The sequence below is a fragment of the Sciurus vulgaris genome, assembly GCF_902686455.1.
Source record: "Sciurus vulgaris genome assembly, chromosome: 2".
NCBI classification, from domain to species: Eukaryota; Metazoa; Chordata; class Mammalia; order Rodentia; family Sciuridae; genus Sciurus; species Sciurus vulgaris.
Window position 1 is genome coordinate 98,512,311 of NC_136462.1, and position 23,744 is coordinate 98,536,054.

At 40.2% G+C, this 23,744-nt stretch overlaps 1 protein-coding gene across 9 annotated transcripts in view; it reads right to left on the bottom strand.

Moving 5' to 3' along the window:
• Positions 1 to 23,533, bottom strand: part of ATP8B4 (ATPase phospholipid transporting 8B4 (putative)) — a 236,553-nt gene extending 213,020 nt beyond the window's left edge. For 3 of the 9 annotated variants that reach the window (XM_079129889.1, XM_079129884.1, XM_079129895.1), the window contains exons 1-3: positions 23,079 to 23,344; positions 22,905 to 22,996; positions 10,909 to 10,974 (exon numbers count right to left, since the gene is read on the bottom strand). In XM_079129889.1, the coding sequence (XP_078986015.1) occupies positions 10,909 to 10,936 (28 nt within the window). In that variant the 5' untranslated portion in view covers positions 10,937 to 10,974; positions 22,905 to 22,996; positions 23,079 to 23,344. The other 6 variants (XM_079129896.1, XM_079129897.1, XM_079129885.1 and 3 more) reach the window with 5 other exon arrangements.
• Positions 23,534 to 23,744: the final 211 nt, after the last annotated feature.

Genomic DNA, 23,744 nt, shown 5'->3' on the forward strand with positions numbered 1-23,744 from the left:
TATTTGAATGCATTATTTCATGTATCCTCAAAACAAAGTTATTGGGTACAAACAGATGATATCAAGAGTCAGATTTCAAACTCAGAACTGTCTCCCCTATAAAAGATGCTTGGCAGCCATCTGGGTATAAGGAAATGGTAGATGATACCATGCAGAGATGACTGGAAAATTACAAACTGGTGTGTGCCTGAGACCCGAGGTCAAGGAGAGAGGGGCCTCCCTCAACAGATGCAATATTCCAGGATGTTCCTCAAATGCCATGCACACATACACACACCCATTCCAGTTAACCTTGTGGCCCAGTGACTTCCATAGATTTCTGGTCCTGGCCTCTGCTTCACTTCCTGTAGGAATCCTCTGGGCCCTCCTTAGAGACTTCGGGCAGTCATAGCTGAGAATGCTCTCCCACAGCCCTGTTCACAACTGGCTGCTTTCTTTGAAGCCTTTCTTACATGTGCCAGTTCTACTTTGCTGCTTTAATTCCACTTTCTTTTACAATTTGATTGTCTACAGAGAAAGAGAATGCAGTTGTGTGGACTGGGTCAGGATGAGACTGCTTTCTTTAAAAAGGGGAAATAGCCATTTCCTTCTCTTACAGCATTCTCACTCAAAAAGAAAGTCAGGGTCTGCCCCCAAGGACCATATGGGCCTAGGAGCTGGAGGGTGTTTAATTTCCTACTGTGAAGCAAATTCTGACTACCCAAGGGAAAGCAAGCCACCTGTCACAAAATGGGAAGAAGAGCCCCAGGCAGAAAAGGGCACATAAGAAGGAAATCTGAAGAGGTTCCTTCTCTGCTTGAAGCCTCAGAGGTCTCACAAAATCTTGTTTGTCATTTTAAGATAGATGGAGCTATAAATTGAGTTTCTTTAGTACATATTGGCTCTGTATCTCAGCTCCCTGAATCCGTGTGGCAAATTAACATTGCTGGAGACAAGAGAAAGTGATTTATTCCAGAAATATTTATTGAAAGAATAACAAAGACAAGTCAGCAGTTGCCTTCAAAGGGTAGACATGCCCACAAATACACACACAGCAAGGAAGCAAAGAAGAGATCCAGAAAGCCACAGGAAACCAGAGAAAAAGAAACTGAAGTCCAGATGGGTGGCCAAATGCATCCTGCCCGTGCCAGGCAGATCTGAAGGGAACTTACGTGACTATGTAGCAACGGGAGTGTGCTGGGTTGTTTGCTAAGCACCTTTTCCAAGCTAAGCAGCTATGATTTACTGAAAAGAAATGTGCTAGAGGACTGAGATAGGGAAAAATAGGGACATTAAAAGAGGGCATCTCTACAGTCCTTCCTCAGCTATTCCTTCTAGTAGCACATCTGTCACAGTGTGAAAAGGAAAAAAAAAAAAAAAAAAAGGAGCTTCAATTTATTTACCTATTCATGAAATATTCACATAATAAGCACTTCAAAAGAGATATGAGGGATCCAGGATGTCAGGTAGAAAAGAAAGGTGGCAGTTAGGCCATCTGGCTACCTCTCCCTGGCTCTCCTGCCTGTACTCTGGGTTAAGCCACCATCACCTCCCACCTCCTGCTGGGATTGCTACAATGGCCTCCCCTCTGGTCTCCCTGCCTCTGCCCCTACCTCCCACCTACAGTTTATTCCCAATGGAGCAGCCAGAATGGTCCTTTCAGAAGTCTGTTTTCTATTTCTGTTCTAACAATTACAAGAAACTTACTGGCTCAAAACAACATCGACATATCATCTTACAGTTCTGGAGGCTGGAAGTCCAAATCTGGGATAAAACGGTGTCCGCAGGGTCGAGTTTCTTTCAAGGCTCCCAGGTGAAACTGCTCCTCGGCTCTTCCAGCTCCTAGCAGCCGCCCATATCCCTCACCTCATGGCCCACATCACTCTGAACTCTGCTTTCGTTGTCATGCCTCCTTCTCTGACTGACCACCTGACACCCTCTTATCTGGGTCCTTACAGTTGCTCTGGGTCCACCTACAGAATCTAGGATATTGTTGCCATCTCAAGAATCTTCACTGTAGATTTCCTCTAACCACAGAGGGGAATGTATCCATAGGTTCTGAGGACGTGGACATCTTTGGGAGAGGGAGCTTCAATCTGCCTTCCACAAGGATCATCTCTTCCTAGCTCTTCAAAGTTGCAAAGGCCTTCAAAACAGTCACAGTAAGATTGTCAGCTGCTTTTTCAAAAGAATCAGTGGAGACTTGAATGCAGTGGAATGCAGTCTTTTAAGTGCCAGAAGAAAAGACTATCAGCATGGAAGTCTACATACAGTATAAATATTCATATTCAAATATAAATGCAAAATAAAATTAAAACTACACTGAGATTTCATCTCACTTGACTCAGAATGGAAATTATCAAGAATACAAGTAACAATAAATGTTGGTGAGAATGTGGGGGAAAGGGTATACTCATACATTGTTAGTGGAAGACACTCTGGAAAGTGGTATGGAGATTCTTCAAAAAAACTAGAATGGAACCACCACATGACCCAGCTATCCCACTCCTCAGTATATATCCAAAAGATTTTAAATTAGCATACTACAGTGATAAAGCCACATCAATGTTTAAAGCGGCACGATTCACAATGACCAAGCTGGGGAACCAACCCAGGTGCTATTAAACAGATGAATAGATAGAGAAGATATGGTATATGTACACAATGGAGTATTACTCAGCCATAAAGAAGAATGAAAGTATGGCATTTGCTGGTAAATAGATAGAACAGGAGACTATCATGCTAAGTGAAATAAACCAATCCCAAAAAAACAAAGATCAAACATTTTCTCTGATAAGCAGAAGCTGGTCCAAAATAAAGAAAAAAAAAAGAAAAGAAAAGAAAGAAAGAAAATGGAGAGGAGAGATTCCATCAAAACAAAACAAATATTAGTGGAATAAAGAAAGTGGTTAAGGGGGAGAAAGGAGGGACAGGGTAAGGGAAGAAGAGCAGAACAAATCTGACCTAAGCTTTCTATATACATATATAAATATACTGTAGTGAATCTAACATTATGTATATCCATAAGGCACTAGTTTTTTTAAAAAACTATAAGTAAATAACAGAAAGATCATTAGAGTAGAAGGAAGGGAACAGGGGAGGGAAGAAGGGGTAAGGGGAAATACTGGGGACTGAATTAGTGCAAATTATATTCCAGGCTTTTATGTCACAATGAATCCTAATGTTATATGTAACAAAAAAAAAAAAAAAAAAAACAATAAAAAAAATCATGAACAAGAGGTGTTCACTCAAACATCCATTCAGTTTCTGGAACAAAGTAAAGAACAGCATGCTCTCTGTTTCAAGGTCAAAAAGGAGAAAGACAGAGGAGTTCCCTTGTGTCTCTCAGAGCTCAGTCATAAGACAATAAGAATCTGAAAACTATGAACTGTGTCTTATCTCAGAGAAAATTGGGAGGTGCCTAACCAAAAAGAAAGATATAAAGGGAGATTCAGAGACGGGGGGAAGGGAAGAACAGAAGGATGTAACAATATGAGGGAGGTCTTCAAATATCTGATGATCTTTAACATAGATGGTAGAATATATATATATTCTGTGTTAAAGTCGAAACAGAAAGTGAATTTTACAAGGCTGTGAATTTCTAGTTAATATGAAATTAGAACAAGTCATCTCCTAAATTAGATGCCTGAACTACCTGTCAGAGCAAACATTTGAGGATATATCCAGCTGCACTATAGTAATAGATCATCAAGTTGGAAGGAAAGCTGGACAAGATGATTGTGAAGATGCTTCTATTTCCCAAGTCTTATCATTCAGTGCAATAGATAAGGTTTGAGCATCTCCCCCAAGGGTTCATGTTAGTCTTCATTCTTAGTGTGACAATATTGGGATGTGGTAGACCTTTAAAAGATGGAGTCTGGTTGGTGAGGTTGGGTCACTGGGGTGCTGCCCTCAAATAGGGATTAAGAAAGGTCTTATGGGACCTGAGTTTTCATGAGACCAAGCTATTACAATAGCAAGTCTGATCCCTGAATCACTCTCTGAATTCCTATTTAGTGATCCAATCTCTTCCTCCCCTGTGTGTTCCCACTGTTGGGATGCCATCTGTCATGCAGTCCTCACTACAACTGAGCCAATGCTGACACTAAGCCCTTGAACTTTTGTTCTCTTCTTTGTTTAAAAAAAACTGATCCTGCCTCAGGTACTTTGTCACAGTAACAGAAAACTGGCTACTCTAGCAATCTAAAGCTGTATTAATAGAACTATTAGTTCAAAGGCGGCAGCAGTCGGAAATAAGATATTATATTTAAGAAAGCTTTTCACAGTCCACACCTTACATTTAAGAATCATCTCCATAGAAGTGACTAGAAGCCAAGATAGAAAAGAAGTTCTCTATGGGACAAAATGTTCAGAGAAAAAAGTGAAGAAGACTGAACCAGTAGGAATTCTGTAACAAGGGTCCAATGAAGAAGACAAAAACATAGGTCTGAGAAGCAAGAATTTGTAAGGGTCATGAAGACCAAAAAAGATGAGCATTCAAGGAGAGAACAACCATCACTGCTAATACCAAAGAGACATGAGAAAAGATGGTGCTGAAAAACAGGCTCTGGGCTTCTCTTTAGGAAGACCTCTGTGATTGGTGATCTTTTACAGCAATCTAACCTAACCCACATCAGGAGTAATAAAACATCAGATTGCTCTAAGCCTACATAGTACTACATTTAGACAAAGTTAGAGTAGCACACAAACTTAGTAAGTACTCGAGGACAAGAAGACATTTCTTCTCTGTACTTTCTGTTTGCAACTCTGTACAATGACTATGATGGCAAATTTTTAAATATAGAATGAATCCCCTGTGAGAAGATTTCTATTCCAAGACTGGAACACAGGACGAAAGCACACCTAGGACTCAGGACTCCAATGCTGCCTCCTCTTGCTCTCCCAGTCACAGAGGCTGATGAACCTATGGATGGAGGGCAAAACCCTGCAGTGTTCAGGACAGTCAGCAGGATCTGGGATCTCTAGGATGACCCGTGTCATCTTTTCACATGGAATTTTCATGTGGTAAATAGAAGGGAATAGGTGGTTCTCATTCATCTCTAGTGGCACAGAGAAAATGCCCCATGCCCCTTCTTCCCTGAACACCAAAAAGTTATTAAAATATAGTTGAAAGATCATTAGGAAATTTAAACTTAAAGTTATGAGAGGGCTTTTGTGAAGCCAGCACTGTCTTAAGCATGTCACTGACTGACCAGTACCATTTGATACTTCATTGCAATGGTCTCATTCAATTAAACTAAAGAAAACAGATTTTGAAAAAGCATGATCCAATTTTACAAATAAATCACTGTAACAGACAAAAAGCAAGTTAAAAACGACTAATTCATGAAACTACAAAACTACTTGAGAAAATAGCTTTTGAATTTTTGTTGTTGTTTCATAAGAGATAAACCCAAGGAGAAATAATGTTCTTTAAACATATATATTATTAAGCCGAGCACGGTGGTGCCATACCTATAATTCCAGCAAGCTGGGAGACTGAGGTAGGAGGATAGTGAGTTCAAAGCTAGCCTCAGCAACTTAGCGAGGCCCTATGCAACTTAGCAAGACCCTGTCTCAAAATAAAACATAAATGTGGCTCAGTGGTTAAGCACTCCTGAGTTTAATCCCTGGTACAAAAAAAATATATATATATATATATATATGTATATATAAATTATATATGTATATATAATTACATATATGTATTAATATGACACCAATAAAGGTAGATTCTGTGTTTTATTCATTTTTTTAATCACCAACCCTCTAACACAGGAATCAGTGTCTAGCATGCTCAAAAAATGTCTGTGGCATTCAGTAATCTAATTACACAGAAAAACAAAAATATGGACTTTATTCCTCCATTAGAGCCAAAAGAAAAAAATCCAAAATGTTGTTAGTATTGTGCTTTGATGATCCCTGGGTCCTATTATTGCTTGTTTTCTAAACAAACGTGATAATGCAACATTTATTTTAAGAGAAATCACTATAAACTCCTGCAAAGCAGGTATAAAAATCTCAGCCAAAGCAACTGATCACTGTTGTTTCTGTCGCACTGTCAGGACTCTGCATCACCATAAATCAATAACCCTGTGAAATTAGTACCCCCCCCAACTTCAGAGAGGGCTCAGCAGAGATTCCTGGGGCTTCCAGAATATTCTCTTAGAAATCAGAGCCCCTTATAAGTTAACTTCATAAATAGAAAATCCATCTGTACAGGTAATATTCATGTCAGCCTGGAAACTAGACAAATCATCTTAGCAAAGCCCAGAATATTAGGATAAAAACCTACAAACCTATGAATTATAATCTATTAATTCAGTAGCCTAACATTTATATAGTACTTTTGTAATTTATAAAGTACTTCATATATATTGTTACATTTTGTGTTCATCTTCACAGTAGCCTTCAGAGAGAGAGAGAGAGAGAGAGAAACCCCATTTTATAAATAAGAAAGAAGAGGCTCAGAGAATTCAAGAAGGAAAAGCTGTTAAGCAGCAAAGCTCAAGTTTACTTCTATTGCTTCTGACTCATGTTTCCATCACACCATGAAGGACAATTACAGAGTATTAACAGAACTTTGTACACCTAGAGCACCAATTCTGGTCAAACCCAGGAAATTCTTACACTATTGATCTAGATGAACCACCTTGCGTCACAACCACCTAGAATCAAATGTATGTATAACTTGGGCAAGAAAAAAAAACTGAAGATTTTGGTGTATAGTAAGTGCACAGAGTTCTGTATCGCCATGTGATTTTTAAACTTACAGTAACAATAATAACTTCAAAGAGTTTACATCACTGCATGCATCCTGGACTGCTCTCTACATGAAGGTTCACAAAAATAAACCTAAGAAACCACGAAGCAGTCTCTCTCTCCTGCCCAGGACATTTAGGGTTGCTCTTTAGAAGGCTGCTGGCCCCAAGCTGATTCAGGGCTGACTTCCTCAGGGGCACAGTTGGCAGCAGAGTGCCTAGGCCCATGATACTTTTAGGGACCCCAAAAAATGTTTTAATTTTCACTTATTTTAAAATCAGAAGAAAAAAATGAATAAAATAATAATGGACTCACAATAATGGATCCAGCCTGAATTCTATTTGTCTTTGTACTAATGCAGTCATAAAACCCAATTTTTAATACATTTTATGGAGGAAGGAAAAAAACAAAGGCAGAAGTGCCTAAGGCCCATGGAAGACAGAAAGCAGCCCTGTCTGACTGGTACCCATGCCCCATAAACATTCTAAGGGCTGCCCTGGCGGAGTAATACGTGCTGGCTCCACAGCTCCCACATTCTGGAATCAAGAACAGCTTTAGTAAAGAAAGCCCTTAATTATCTACTTCTCTTGCTTCCCATATTGCCAAAGTAATAAGATCTGAATTAGGTATTTTATACATGAACAGCGCTCTTCCTGATTGTTTTGTGGAGAAGCACATACAAGCTTTAACACAATTTGTCTTTGGGTCTCCCACGCAAACTACACAGAGAGAGTAAATTACAAAATCAAATAGAAAATAGACTGTAGGCACAGTGTTTTAAAAATCTGACTCAATTGGCTGGCAATTTCCACATCTTGAAGAATGTGAGACTTATAGGAATATGGAGATAGTAAAAAATAAAGTATATCTGGAGGGAGATTAGTGTTTTCTCACCATACTCATGACTGGTTTACATATTTTCACAGAAATTATCAACAGCCTAAGTTTCCTGATGAGGCTGAGAGTTTAAATAGGTCTAAGTGCAGCTTTATTAATGCTGTAGATGTGAAATATCTCAACGACACACAATATCACCTCTGCAAGGAAACCCAGGCAGACTCAAATCTCTACAATGTTCTCCTCTGACAAACTTTAGTGATGGTAAATAAGATGCTTTTGGATTATCACTGCTACCATATACACAAAAGTTGTGTGAGCACACGTATATTCTAGTGAATGTAAAAAGCTACAATTGGTATAACAACATATTATAAGAGTTCCAATATCAAACAAAAAGTTGTACCCTATTTGTGTACAATGAATCAAAATGCAGCCTGTAAAAATAAAAATAATGATTGATTAATTAATTAATTAAAGTTATAAGAAAAAAAAGAAATGATAGATATCTGAGGCAAAGGATATGCCAGTTATTCTGGTCTGATCATGGTGCTTTGTAAACATGTACTGCAATGTCACGTTATACCCCATAAATATGCACAATTACTATGTGTCAGTTGACATAAAAATATACTTCAAAAAATTGCTATTGACTGACTGACTAAATGAATGAATGACTACTTCAGGTGAAAGAAGGTCTACACTCTATTTACCAGATCTCGAGGACAGGAACTAGTGTGACCTAAAGATGCCTCATTCCCAAGCATGATTATGCTAGTGACGGTGACCCAGTGTCAGTCTCTCTAAGTCACGTGGCCACTGTAACAAGTCCAAGAAGAAGGGACTCGCCTCAGCTTTCTCTGCCAATGAGGACCAGGGAGCGGACACAGACACAACTAAATGGAAAAAACATTTAACTTCCTCACACAGCAGTGACTATTTGTCTGTAGAATGACATTCTCTGTGATGATCAGCATTGTATTTCTCATCAAAAAACTATCAGTGAGTTAATCAATTGTTCACTTAAAAACAAATGTTAATATTTGCACTAAAAGCATGCAATCCAAATCAATGTAGGAGGAATTAACTAAACTATTTAGAATTTTTTTTCTTCTTTTTTGATTAGTGTATTACAATTATACATAATAGTGGGATTTGCTGTTACATATTTGACATGCACACAATATGATGATATTTTGGTCAGTTTTGTTCCCAGGATCTCCCTTTCCTTCTCCTCCTTCCTCCTCCTATTCCCCTTCCTCTCTTCTGCTGCTCCCTTTGGAAGATGCTACAACATGGCTAGACTAGACTATCTAAAATTCAAAATAAAGACAAATAATTTTAAAGTTAAAAGAAAGTACAGGGATTAAAAGCCAAACTCCAGTGTGAACATTGATTGGCTGTTGTATCAAATCAGCTCTGAGAGATGAGATTTGGGGGTAACAGTTGGGGAAAATGGAATGTACGTTATTTATCAAGGTTGTATTTCTTGCACGAGGTACCAATATTGTGGTTGTGTAGGAAAAGGCCTATTCTCAGGAGATGGTAGCACATGTTTGTGTAGAGAAAGGAAGAAAGAGAGGAAACAGTGGCAAAATGTAACAACTACAGAGCTAAAGTGAAGTGCATGTGGGTGTTCCTTTCAGCATTCTTTCAGCTTTCAGTAAAAACACGTTTTCAAAATAAAAAGTTATGGGAAAATGTAGATAAGAATAATGTTATAGAGAAATACTTAGATGAAAAGGTATCTATAACAGTATTAGGTTTAAAGAGAGAGTTTCAAAATAATGTGCAGTGAAATTTCATTTGGGGATATATATTTAAACAAATACACAAGGGCATGAATACAGCTCACTGTGAAGGCGCCTCCAAAGTTGTACCACACAGCAGCCTTGAATGATGATCCCTAGAATGCACAATTATAGTCACTTCTGCTTTCTGACTTTTTTTTTTTTATCAAAACATTGCCTCTTTTGTGTGTACATTCATATACACGCACAAATGAATTTAAAGAGTGAGGCCTGAATCCTGGACCATGTTCTTAACACATCAGATTTTGCAATACTAGGTTCTGTCCGAAACATACCCATGTTCTGACTAATCTTATGCTTACAATAGGAAGATTGTACCAGTGATCTGATATAAATTATTTCAAAGTGACAAAGAGAAAATGACAGTAATTCTAGACTCTTAGATTAGCACTGGGAGAGCGTTTTGCCCCAGAGAGTGTGATTATTGACCTGTGGTGGGAACTACACTGAGAGAGAGATTAACTCACTTTGAGACTGTGTTGCATTGAGTAAGTCCAACAGCAAGGCCTGGAAGATGAAATCATCACCTAGGGAAGTAGGTTAACGACCTGTCAGGGGTGTCACTCAGAGGGACAGGGTAGTTGATTAACTCCAGTCCAACCTTCAGTCTACAAAAATCTATGGTCAAAAATAAAGAAAATAGCAGCAATAGGTTGGATACACATTCACTGGAGGAAAAACTGCATAACAGACTGCCACTGGCTAACCAGAGACAAAAGGCAAAATTGACACTTTCTGGTTGGGAAGCTGCACTAAAGAAACTGGAATATTATTAGTACTATAGGTTGAGTATTTTAATCTAAAATGCCCCAAAATCCAAAACTCTGTGGGTATACTGACATGATACCCAAAAAGTTTCAGATTTTAAAGCATTCCAGATTCCAGATTTTCAGATTAGGGATGCTCCAGCAGGTAAGTCTGTACAAATATTATAAAATCTGAATATATTCAAACTCTGAAGTATTTCTGACCCAAAGCAATTCAGATAAAGGATGTTCCAACTAACATCCCTTATTCAAGGGATTACTTGAGTAATCAAGAAAACAAAGTGTGTTTCCTGCTACCTTGACCAAAATTATTTCCATTGTGGGTACTTGGATTTAAATGTTCATATACTCACACACCACACTGAAATAAAAATGAAGAACAAACTCTTGGTTCACATAACCATACAGATCTGTGGCAACAAAAAAACTTATTCTGAGTCAAAGAATCAGGACCAAAGAATAATAATGAATTGTTTCATTTATACTCATGTTAAAAATGGGCAAAACTAAACATATAGAAATGAAAAAGATGGCTATAGGTAATGCAGGAATGATAAATAAAAAGACATTAGGGAACTTGCTGAGGTGACAGAAATGTTCTGTGTCATGTTTTATACACCCTTGAGAGTTACAAGGATACTTACACAAATTGTCAAATTTGTTGAACGGAACACTTAAGACCTGTGTATGTGTTTTGTAAATAAACCTCCATAAAAAATAAAGATAATATATTTTAAGGACACAATACTTACCAAGTGATTTCTTTTTACTGCAGAACATTATTGCTCCTGATCATTTACCAGGTCCTAACCACTGACCTACATTAGAAGACAGGAGAAGCACACATTAGTATTTGAAAAATGTTCAATAATCAATTTATATGTATCAACTTTCTTCCTAGACAAATCTAGATGACTAGGAAGTCACTAACACAATAAGGAACAACAGCTTCAACTTATCAGGCTTTAATCTAACCAGATAAGAATAATTCTGCATTGGATTAGACAAAGGGGAATAAAGGGAAGGGAAAGGGGATGGGAATAAGACAGACAGTAGAATAAATCAGACAGAACCTTTCTATGTCCATATATGAATACACAGCCTGTGCAACATCACATCACATCATGTACAACCACAAGAACAGGATCCTAATTAGAATAAGTTATACTCCATGTATGCCTAATACTTCAAAATACACTCTATTGCCATGTATATCTAAAAGGAACAAATAAAAAATAAAAAGCAATAATTCTGTACTAAAAAAAAAATTATTGGCATTATAAAGGTGTTGGGGCTTACAAAATGACACCCCAGAGTGAAGAAAAGTTTCTCTCTGAACTTCTGCCCTTTTTTCTCTGACTACTCACTCTACCTCAAAGCAAGCCATAGAAACAAGAATTCCTTTTCTCTAAGACAAGTCAGAAAGCAGAAATCTTTTTCCCCAAAGCCAGTCATAAAACCTAAAACTACTACTTTTTCTCCTATCTTTCTGTGTAGAGTTGACCATAAAGAAATTCTCTGACCTACTTTGCTTTATTATGTATCATTAGATCCCCATTACAGAAAGAAATTCTACAACTGAGGGGCCAAGAAGAATCAGAACAGACAGGCCTTGCTGGGCTTCCCTGTGCAGTCTGTTATCATTGGCTCAAACTTTTTTTGCCCATTTACAGTTCTACACAGTTCTACCTGCTTCGTTGAACCTAAATATAAAAATGAATAATTCATTCCAGGTCTCTGGGTCTTTAACCTGAAACCTCCTACATCATGTAAAACTATGATCAAATAAAATGTTTATGGCTTTTCTCCTATTAATCTATTGCCAGTTTATCTCATCAGACTCAAATGTCTAAACTTCAGAGGGAAAATCTGAATTCTCTAAACTGCTATATGGACAATTCAAGGTAAGAACAAATGTGCCATTAAAATTGTGCCAAAACTAATACATCCCATACCCCATGGACCAGAATATCTTGAGGGGAGATTTCAGCATCTGCCTTTAACTTGAGTCATAGTGGTTCATATCAGATGGAGCTGGTAACAGCTCCTGAACTTTGGGGAGCTACATGTAAGAGGAAATTATTAGCCAAGCTCTGGAGAAACCAAACACAATTCAAATTTTTTCCATTTATCCTCATAGCCTCATCCAGGTTTTACCAAGAAATCCAGAATAATGCCATTATTATCTTTCCCTTTTTCTTCACATAGTCGAATTTCCTTCTTATAGTAAAGTCTGTTAAAAGTTTAGAATGAATATAGAGGCAAAAAAATGATTTCAAATATTCAGACCCCAGTAACAGACATGACCCAGATACCTTTGATTACACATGACAGGGTATGCAGAGGTAACAAATGCATGCTTTTTCTACTCAGAGAGAAAATGACTTGTTTGCTTCCTGCTTAAAAAAGTTATATGGCAGGATGCAGTAAATATACATAAAGAAGAAGTCTGTCAGTCACATGGAGACCACAGAAGGGGAAGAATAGTGCTTATGACCAAGTAGTTACGAGAAAAGAGACGGCATGGGAAGTTCAAAGCCACCCTGCTCCACCACAGATCCCCCACAATCTAAGGCTCCTGAAACAACTCCTGGTCATACCCCAGGGTTGTACCTGATAAAGAAGGTCACTGACACTTCATAGGACCCAGTACTTTTTAGGGCCCAGGCTACTAAAACTGATGACTCCAAGCAAAGGGAGCACTGCTGCCTAGAAGCAGGGATAGGTGTCGAATATGACCCATCAGTAAGTCCCCTGTTCCTCTCTCCACACCTTCTACCAACTGCCACCAAGGTCGCCCAGGACCATCCCTCCCACCCCTCCTCACTTTCCCTCCCCCAGACCCCAGCCCCAGCAGTGGGCTGTCTCTAGGGCATGTCTGAAGACCAGAAGCTGCTCTTGCCGTGTGCTCCTCTCCACAGGTCTTCCTCACTCCATCCTTGGCCACCTATAGACCAATGTCCACGTCAAACCCAGAGTCATCTTCATAAAAGGGAAATATCGTGCCCCTGCTAAAGAGACTCCAAACGCTTCCCACTAGCCTTAGGGAAAAAAGATCAAATTCTAACATGACTTCTAGGACCTTCCACAACCTGATCCCTGTTCATCTTCCTAGTTGATTCCTTATCCCTGTCCTCCACTGCCCACATGCCTCCCTGTACTTCCCAGGCCTATGCTCCAGAAACGTTCGATTTAGCTTCTTTCCATTTGGGAGCCTCATACATGCTCTTCCCTCTGCTTGTGTTAACCACCTAACCCACCTCTGTCCCCCTCAGCTCTCACACACACTCATATGTCACTTCCTCTAAGAGGCCTTCCCTGACCTTACCCCCGAGTCAGATAGGAACACCCCAATGTGCTCCCATATACCTGCTTGGTCCATTTCAGAGACCCTATCACTCTGAATGAATGTATTTGCCTGTTATATTGGCTATTTCCCCATTGTTTCACATACTCCATTAGGCCAGGGACTTTATCTGTCCAGTTCTTAGCTGTAAGTCTGGTATCTAATACATGCCCGGTGCACAAGGTTGCCCTACCAACACTTGCTGAATGAAAGAGGATGAATGAATAATGTCTTGAAATTCTAAGAGAAATGGAGCAAAGGCTTCTAGAGGCTAAAAGTCACTTACCAACTATCCTTCCCAAACCCCAGATACTAGTGCCAGAATGTTAGATCTGCCTTCCAGAGCTGGGGGCTCGAAGACTTCTGGCCTTCCCTCTTGCTGGCCCCCATCCTCCTGTGTGCCCCTATCTCCAGCCTAGATCCTCAAAGGATGAGTAAATCTGGTTAGTAATAGGAAGAGTATTGTGAGCAAATGGAAGAGTGGAAGAAGTGAGCAAATGCAGGGGTGGAGGACCATGAAGAGGTACTAGAGCTAGAAAGGAAGGTCCACAAAAATGATCGTTTTGAGGTAAAGCCTTCCCGTGAAAAATAACGGGGACAAAAGTGCATTTTCATCCATGAAGGATTTTCTTTGTTGTTGTTTCACAAAGCAGTTGCAGACAAACGAAAAGCCTCAACAGATATAAAATTACATCAGGAAGGAAGATGGAGAATCCTGTGGCAATGACCCCTGTATCTGGTGGCCCCATCTGGCCAGAGGGGAAAAGCTCATCAGCAATTCTAGGCTAACTCGTTAGGGATTGAAAATTCTCTCTGGAGACTAAGTCAACATGTCCTGTTTTCAATGGCTCAAAGTCCCTGGAGCAGAGGAAGAACAATTCTTTAAGCCAAGATGGCAAAAGGACTGTATACCCTGAGAGGGGACAACAAGAAAGCAGGCAGAAGGACTTCAACTCTCAGAAAGTTGCAGCAATACAAGCCACTGGCCAACTCATTCTTTTTCCTTACTGGTTCACCAGATTGGTCTGAGAGATTAGATCTGACAGATAGCAAACCAGTAGAAAAGATGGTCCTAAATGTATTTGTGTAATATGAAGGTAATTAAAGGGAAAATATCCATGTAACCCCTTCAGCTCTTAGTTTAGGTCTTCCAATAAGCACTTCTCATTTTAAAAACTCCTGGAATCATGCATAAAGCAATACCAAATCCTTCCTAAAAATTACTGTTAAGTCATACTACTAAATTGTTATATTTAGTTTTTTCCTGCCACCTTCCAAAGTGTCTTTGAAACCCTTTATTTGGAAGGTATTAAATAAATCTATTTTTAAATTATGGTCATCTTCATGATTTTTCTTTCATGGAAAATATTCTCTATTTCATACTTAAGAGTGATAATATAATCATCATTATATGGATTAAATATTTCTGTAAGATTTTCAGAAGTTATTTCTTATTCTTGATACTATTCAACTGCTTTTTTACTCTCTGAAACATAAAGTTACAAAGAAAAAGAAAAAATTGACATTCAAGTCCAATCTTTCCCTTAGAACAGCGACAATCCAGGAGTATTTTATAAAGGATTGATACCCATGTAGCAGATTCCAGTTTAACTTTGAGGAACTAAAATTGTCTTTTCATTCTTGCACCTTTATCACCTCACCAAAATACCCCACTGGACACTTGTTCCATCTCTAAAAGATTCAGAGTAGAGAAAAAGTCATCTTTTACTAAACTTTAGGGCCCGTGGATGTCTAAGGAAATAGAATAAACAAAATCAGGTAAAAGAAAAATGTTTGCTAAAAAGTAAAATCTAGCTCTAGAAGCAGGAACTTGGGATTTTTAAAATTCAACCATTTACAAGTACTAAAGCAAATGATATTTATGTAATTAGGTTCCTGCTTTTTAAAATTGCCCCAAAGCAGAGAAAACAGGGGAAGAAGATCTAGGTAGGTTGTAGGTATTATCTTACTTCTGGCTTCCTCTCATGCAGGGGACTAGAATGGTGGTTTCCTTGTGTCCAAGTTCTAGTAGGTTTTATAGAGAGAGAGAATATGGTGTGTATGTACATATACACATATATACACACACACGCACACACATATATGATATGGTATATATATGATATAGCTTATATATATGACAAGATATGAGAAAGAGTAAGAGAAGAAAGATAACAGAAATTACAGCTAAGGGCTTTATGCATACATTCATTTTAAAGTGAGATTAGCAATTTTTAAAATCAAAAGCTATATTTCTATGAAGATTTTCTTTTCTTTACATTTCGAGTTTAGGTTTCAATCTTGGTCACAGAAAATACTTCTTGTAATGATAGAAATTACAAAGTCAAAAGAACATACCAATTCAATCCTTAGTGGGAAAATGGAGAGTTGATTTCAGACACCTGGAGACTGAAGTGATAACAAGACTCGAGGTTGGACAGGCTAGTTAGGCCTAGGTGGGGAAGAGGGCATCCTGTCGATTCCATGTGGAGGTCTCTCCTTATAGTGAAAATGAGTACACCAGGTACAGGCAATTCAATGCTTTAGCAAAGGATTAAAATGGAGAATCTTTTTAATGACCTGAGGCTACTCGGCAATCAAGTTATTAGGGATAATTCCCCCTGCTCCAATTTCACACTCACCAAGCAACCTGCTGATAATAAATTGCTTTCCCACAGAAGCTGGCCTACAGGGAGAGAAGGCTCCAGTCATGATGAAGTGAACATTCTGGTCCTCCTGACAGTTATATTACATATTTTAAATCAATAAATTCTTTAAATCATCATTCTTATTCATATCATCTGTCTCCTGAGCTAATACCAGTTTGTCCCAGGAAGATAGACCTGTTTTTCGTGTGCTGTTGAATTATGTTCCAAAAACTATAGGACAGATGGTCTACTCTGGCCATGGCGAATTGAATACGAGGCTCTCAAGGGAATAACCTGGTGAGTTATTCCATCAGCAATGGGATGTGGAGGTTGGAAACCTGTCCTTTGGTGTCAAACAGCCTGATCTGAGATTGCCACTCTTTCTACTACCTCATTTACAGAACCAGGGGCAAATCTCTGTTTGCCTCAGAGTCAACCTGGTGGGCTGTGGAGACAAAGGGCACAGAGAGTTCATTAGATATGAGATCTCAAAGGCAGCTCTTGGGACCTTTTTTGTCAAAGTAGCCACATGAATGTTAGGAAGAAATGAGGACTGTGAGAAGAATCCCTTCAAGACATTTTGCAGTGCAAGATAAGTGTGAACAGGTGATAAGACTTTAAAAACAGAAGGAACTGAGTATGGTGGTGCACACCTGTAACCCCAACTTCTTGAGAGGCTGAGGCAGGGGACTGCTGGGCAACATGGTGAGACTGCCCCAGCCTCCTGCATCTATAAAGGAGGAAGAGGAGACTTTAAAGAGGATGTGGGAGATGAGCTGTGGCGGGTAACCTAAGGGGGCAGAGCCAGTAGAAGGAGAAAGATTGAAAATATGAGAGTGACAGAAAGGCAAAGGAATGGCAAAAGATTAGAAGGTAAAGAGAAAATGAAGGGGCCAGGGCAGCTAAGGAAGAGACAGGAGCAGTCCAGACTAGGAGAGGTGCATGGAGCAGATCCTGGGCAGCCCTGGGAGCCCCTCCCTGCCTGTCCCCCACTCAGGAGGAACTGGAAGTTCCCCACCAGAAGTATCCACTACTTCCTTTGAGCAGTGGGTTCTCTTCAGTTCTCGGGACTCAGGAACAAAACGGGCCAAGGGGAAAGGGACCTAGTATGGTTCCAATGAGCCCAACCCCAATCCTGCCCTGGGGAGGATCTCCCGCCTCCTCTCCCTTTTGTCTCCATTCTCTTCTCTGTCCTACTCACCTTCTCTGACTCTGCCTTCTCCTCCCATTTGGAGACAAGAGAATTAGGTAGGAGAAACTTCAAGGATAATAAGATTCAAATCCCAGCTCAGTTACTTTCTACCTAGTATTACTCCGAACAAGTCACTTACCCTCCTAAGACTCAATCTGAATCTATAAAATGGAGACCATGGTGCCTCCTCCAAGCTGTCACATGGTTAATATGTGTATATAAACAGTTTTCCCCATGAACATGTGTCCTCCTCCCCCATCTGCCTTTCCTCCTCCCACTCCCTCTCCTTTTCTCCTTCTTCAGTCTCCCAGTTTCCTCCCCCTATTCCCTAACCTTTCCTTACATTTCTCTCTGAGGTGTTTCCCAGCAGAATTGACCTTGTCTCTGAGAACCAGTTCAAGCATGGAGAGGAAGAGGCTGGGGCGAACCTTGAAAATACAGCTGCTTGAGCAGTGGAGGGTCCTAGGGTGGGCTGCTGGGAGGGCAGGATGAGGGAACAGACCCCTTCTCTTCTCTTGCTGCCTCCCACCTTCCTGGACCTACCTCTGCCCCTCCCTCCACCAGGCCCCAGGTTCCCAGAGCTGCAGAGGAAAAGCCTCAGCAAGCCCTCCCTAGAAATACAGCTCTAGGACCCCAGAGAAGGGAGATTCTGATAAAGCAGAAGAACCAACTGTGGTGGGGAGGCCAGAGAGGGAGCCAGCCCAGGAAGGTCCTGCATATGTGCAGCTGTGAGTGTAAGTGGTGTGGATATTTTAATCATATTTGGTATCAGTGACAGATGCCTCCATCCCAGTACTTGTCAACATTGTACAAAAGCACAAGTGAAGACCATCTAAGCCAATCTGCATGTGTATATATGTGTGCGTGTGAGTAAAAGTGATGATGATTAATACTGCCAAATATATAAATTGCTTAGCATTTATGTCTCATTACCATGACTTAACAATAATAAATCTCTGTATTTCTGTATAATGTCTATCAGGTTATATCATCATGAGTTGTCCTATCAACCCTGTTTGTAGTCTGTTAGGCATGCAGTCATTACCCAGCTGCAGAATTCCATAGCTTTTCTTCTTGTTCATCCCTGCTCATTTTCCTCCTTGGATGGCTAGCTTCATTTTCTCTGTCTTTCCTCATCTTTCCCATACCTGCTTTCCCCCATCAGATTGAACCCAGGGGTGCTTTACCACATCCCCAGCCAAATCGCTGGATTACAGGTGCACAGCACCATGCCCAGCCTAATCTGCTCTTGCTGCCTTTCTTGTAAGAAACGGTGCATTTTCCCCACCTTCTCCTTATCTTGTCCTTTCTCTCCCAGACTATGCCTCCCCTGGTTTAGTCATCTTCCTTCCCCTTCTCACTTCTCTATTTCTCCACCAATCCTGGAGTCAAACCACTCGGGTTTGCTCAGTCCAGCTAACCCTATAACCTCCAGCGAGTTCCCCCACCTTCCTAGCCTCTTTTCTAATCATAAGTCATGTGCATCAGAGTAATTCATAAGATTATTAGAAAACAAAATCAGACCATGCCTGTAAAGATATTAGCATAGTACTTCCTGTCACAAAGTTAGGACTCAATTAAGGAAAGCTCTTATTGTTTTTGTTTTTCTTAAATGTGTTTTCTAAACTCTCCACATGTAGAAAAACACTTATCCAATGCAAGAGCCGTCTCCTTTTGGTGATGCTCAAATAATCAAACACTCATCAGGTGTCTACTGTGTCTAACCCGGACTGGGAATGAAAAAGGCAAAGATGCATTCCCTGTCCTTCAGAAGGCCACAGTCTGGGGACAAAAACAGACAGTCACACAGAAAGATCATTAGAACAGTAGTGTGGGACTGTGGTGGGGGGATGGAGAACCACGGAGATAGGGGGAAGGGAGTCACCCAGCCTGCTCCTCAAAGTCAGCTAAGACCTCACAGATGGCTGAGTCCTCTTGAAAGGAGAGTTTGCTGAATAAAACAAGGGAAGTACAAGCAAAATGAACAGCCTGTGGAAAGACCAAGTGTTGTGAAAGGAAGAGGAGCAGTGACAGTGGGGGCATCAGGTCACAGGGGTCTGGGCGGAGATGGCATAGCAAAATAGATGAGAGCCAGATCCTAAGAGACATCACCGTCACCACGGTCCTCCTCACCACCACCCACTGGGTACCTGGCCCTCTGCCAAGCAACAGCATACATCATCCCCAGGCCTTGCCAAAGCTCTAGAGGTAGGGACCATCATGAGGTGACACAGAGTGTTGCTGCAGCCAAGGTCCTGTGTCAATCCTGAAGGATGGTGTGATTGGAATCCAGCCCCTCTTGCCCTTTGCCATTGCTCCCTGTGTCTCTCTATGTCAGTTCATGCTGTCAAAGGTTTTAGAAGATGACTCCCACAGCATGGGCTAGCATGGAAAGAGATTGGGATCAATGACAACAGGCGAGTGAACCTGCATTCGAGATGTGTCTCTGCAATTGAATTGCCAGAATCTACAAATGGTCCCTATGTTGAGGTGCAGAACATGGAAGATTCTGGGGTGATTGCTAGGTTTTTGCCTTGGACACTGAGAAGAGCAAGGTGCCATTAACTAAGATGACAAATGCAGCAGAGAAGGATGGAGAAGGGGGAGGGGCAGAAGCAGGAACTGGGATAGAAGAACAATGAATTTGATTCCATCACATTGATCCTGGAATGGCTCTTGATCACTGAAAACGTCTTCAGCACTAACGAGAAAAGACAGATTTGAAGACTTGGAATCATCCACCCATAAGGAAGGGCTGAAGTCAAGGGGAATGAATGATCTCATTCAGGAAGAACAAGAATGAAGAGTTGAGGAGAGGACAGAGGGTGAGGATGAGTCAGTAAAAGAATAAGGACAGAACCCTAGGGATCACTCGGACTCAAGAAGAGTCAGAGAAGGAGCTACTGAGATGGAACACTATGGCCTGCCACCACCCCCTCCTCCCCTAGGAATCCACTCTGTCCAGCACCGGGAGGGGTTCAACCAACTTCAGTTGAGTAAATCAAAGGAGAGAGGAAGGAAAGGTAGATTCAAAGCAAGGAAGAAACATGTTTCCAAAAATACAGCAGTAATGTTCGATATTTATTTAGAAATTTATTAATACTCAAAGCACTCATTATCACTAAGAAGTTGTGATTTTCTTTGATATCTTTGCAATAAAAATCCTCAAAACAAACAGTACCTTCTAATCTTTACATATGCCATACTACTGGCATCTAGAACACATATATTAAAAGGTCTATTTCTCCTATCTCTCATCCTGCACAAAACTCAACTCAAAATGGAACAAGGACCTCGGAATCAGACCAGAGACCCTGCATCTTATAGAAGAAAAAGTAGGTACAAATCTTCAACATGTTGGCCCAGGATCAGACTTCCTTAACAGGACTCCCACAGCACAAGAAATAAAAGCAGGAATCAATAACTGGGATAGATTCAAACTAAAAGACTTTCTCTCAGCAAAGGACACTATCAGAAATGTGAAGAGAGAGCCTACAGAGTGGGAGAAAATCTTTGCCACTCATACTTCAGATAGAGGACTAATTTCCAGAATCTATAAAGAACTCAAAAACTCTACACCAAGAATACAAATAAACGAATCAACAAAAGGGCTAAGGAAATGAACAGACGCTTCACAGAAGAAGATCTACAAGCAATCAACAGACATATGAAAAGATGTTCAACTTCTCTAGTAATAAGAGAAATGCAAATCAAAACCACCCTAAGATTCCATCTCACCCCAATTAGAATGGCAATTATCAAGAATACAAGCAACAATAGGTGTTGGTGAGGATGTGGGGGAAAAGGTACACTCATACTTTGCTGATAGGGCTGCAAATTAGTGCAGCCAATCTGGAAAGCAGTATGGAGATTCCTCAGAAAGCTTGGAATGGAACCACCATTTGACCCAGCTATCCCACTCCTCGGCCTATACTTTTAAGTCAAAGGACTTAAAATCAGCATACTACAGAGATACAGCCACATCAATGTTCATAGCTGCTCAATTCACAATAGCCAGATTGTGGAACCAACCTAGATGCCCTTCAGTTGATGAATGGATAAAGAAACTGTGGTATATATATACAATGGAATATTACTCAGCCATAAAGAATAATAAAATTATGGCATTTGCAGGCAAATGGATGAAACTGGAGAATATCATGCTAAGTGAGATAAGCCAATCTCAAAAAACCAAAAGAAGAATGATCTCACTGATAAGTGGATGATGACACATAATGGGGGGGAGGGGGCAAGAATGGAGGAAGGAGGGACTGTACAGAGGGAAAAGAGGAGTGGGAGGGGTGGGGGGAAGGGAAAAAATAACAGAATGAATCAAACAACATTACCCTATGTAAATGTATGATTACACAAATGGTATGCCTTTACTCCATGTACAAACAGAGAAACAACATGTATCCCATTTGTTTACAAAAAAAATAAATTTAAAAAAAAAAGGTCTATTTCTGCCAGGCATGGTGGCACACACCTGTAACTCCAGCTACTCGGGAAGCTGAGGGGAGGGATCACAAGTTCAAGGTCAGCCTCAGCAACTTACAAAACATTATTTTGAGACTTAGTCTCAAAAAAAAATTTTAGAAAGGGCTGGAGATGTAGCTCAGTGGTAGAGCGCTTGCCTAGCAAACACAGGATCCTGGGTTTAAATCCCAGTCTGTAAAAAGAAGTCCAATTTGCTTTTAAATAGTTAAGTTTTTCCTACTAAAAATATTTCCAATAAGCCCTCTGTGAAAAAAAAAAAAATCCCCCAGACACAGAAAAGAAGATCACTTGGTCCCTTATTTTTAAAGGTTCATACAAGATAAGTCAAATCATTGAGTTTTCATCTTGGAGTAAAGGCCAGCACAGAGCAACCTCCAAGCAAAAGGGGTGGCTCATGGGCACAGGTGTTGTTCATCCCATATGAAATCCTATATTTCTTCATCCCTTCCTAAAAGCCTTCAGTCCTCAATTAACAGTTCTAGCCAATTTCCTTTTCGGATTTTTTTTTTTTTTTCAAACAGCTAATCATTAACCAGAGACCTGCAACACTTTCAAGTCTGTCAACAAAGCAGCCTAGAATGAACAATTTTTCTATTCAAATTTCAGCACTGAAAATCTAACCCTCAAGTCTCAGAGGGATGGTCCAGTGCAAACTGTCAGATCTGAGCCACGAATTCATCAGCAAATAAGAGTATCTGGAATAGACTCGCTAGATGAAATCTTACCAAAAAAAAAAAAAAAAAAATATATATATATATATATATATATATATACCCCAAATGAAGTGACAAAGACCCACACATGGACATTCATGTAACCCCATGGCTCATTTATAGGTGATGCTAACAGAATAAAAATCTGAATTTCAAATGAAGAAAATGTCAAATCTCCCATCCTTAACTTCTCTCAAAGGAATTTTTTTGTTAAGAGAAAAATAATACAGAATATTTGTTAAATCTCAACCACACAGATGAAAACAGCAAAATGAAATACACACCCAGAAGAAAGGAACAGAAAGTCCCAACCAGCCCAGAGACAAATGCCCACTTGACCTCACCGACTCACCTCAATGTGGACCCAGGAAGAGTTCCCAGTAGTGCGGAAGATCACACGAGGATCCATTCCATGACCATACTGGAGAGAAAAGCAAGGCTATTCTGCAAGAAACAAACTAGGTCTCAAGAAGGCATTCTTGAAAACATGAGATCAACTCCCGGAAAAATGGTCTTGACCACTTACCGCTAGCGGAAGTTGCTAGGTGGCAACCAGATTCACCATCTCATCAGAAAAGAAAAAAAGAAAGCAGCTTGGCTGCAAGTGAGGAACTGGAGGAGGAGAACACTCCTAGGGAAAGGTTAGAGAAGAGCCTCTCCTACCGCTGCCTGCTACTGCTGCCAGGGCAGAACTGGTTAATCTTGGAGAAACAAAAGGAAACTCCCAAGAGGCTGGCTTCCTCTGTGAGAGTCAAGAATTCAGAAGGGTGGAAGTGAACAAAGGAAGGGACACCAGCTACACATCTACTTACCAAGCCTCTACAGCCCTCCACTGAGGAAGATAAGCCAAGAGACCTTTGGAGGTCCCACCTGTTTTACCACAGATGAAAGATTAAGTAGTGGGATATTTTGTTTTGGTTTGGTTTTTAATCATCACAAGGGGAGTTCAGCTCTCTTACCGATGAAAGCCAAGCGCACATGAGCAACATTGAACACGCAAAGTAATGACACTTCTTCTTTCCCAACATCCTGAATTTCAATGCACAGGAAGCAAGCATTAACCCTGAGGATACCGAAGAACAAATGCTCATAGGAAATGGATTTGAACTTTTTTTAGATTGGAATAGCTTTGAGGGGTTCTGGCTCCAAAGGTGGGATAAGATGAAAACAAAATATTTTGGTTCATGTCTAT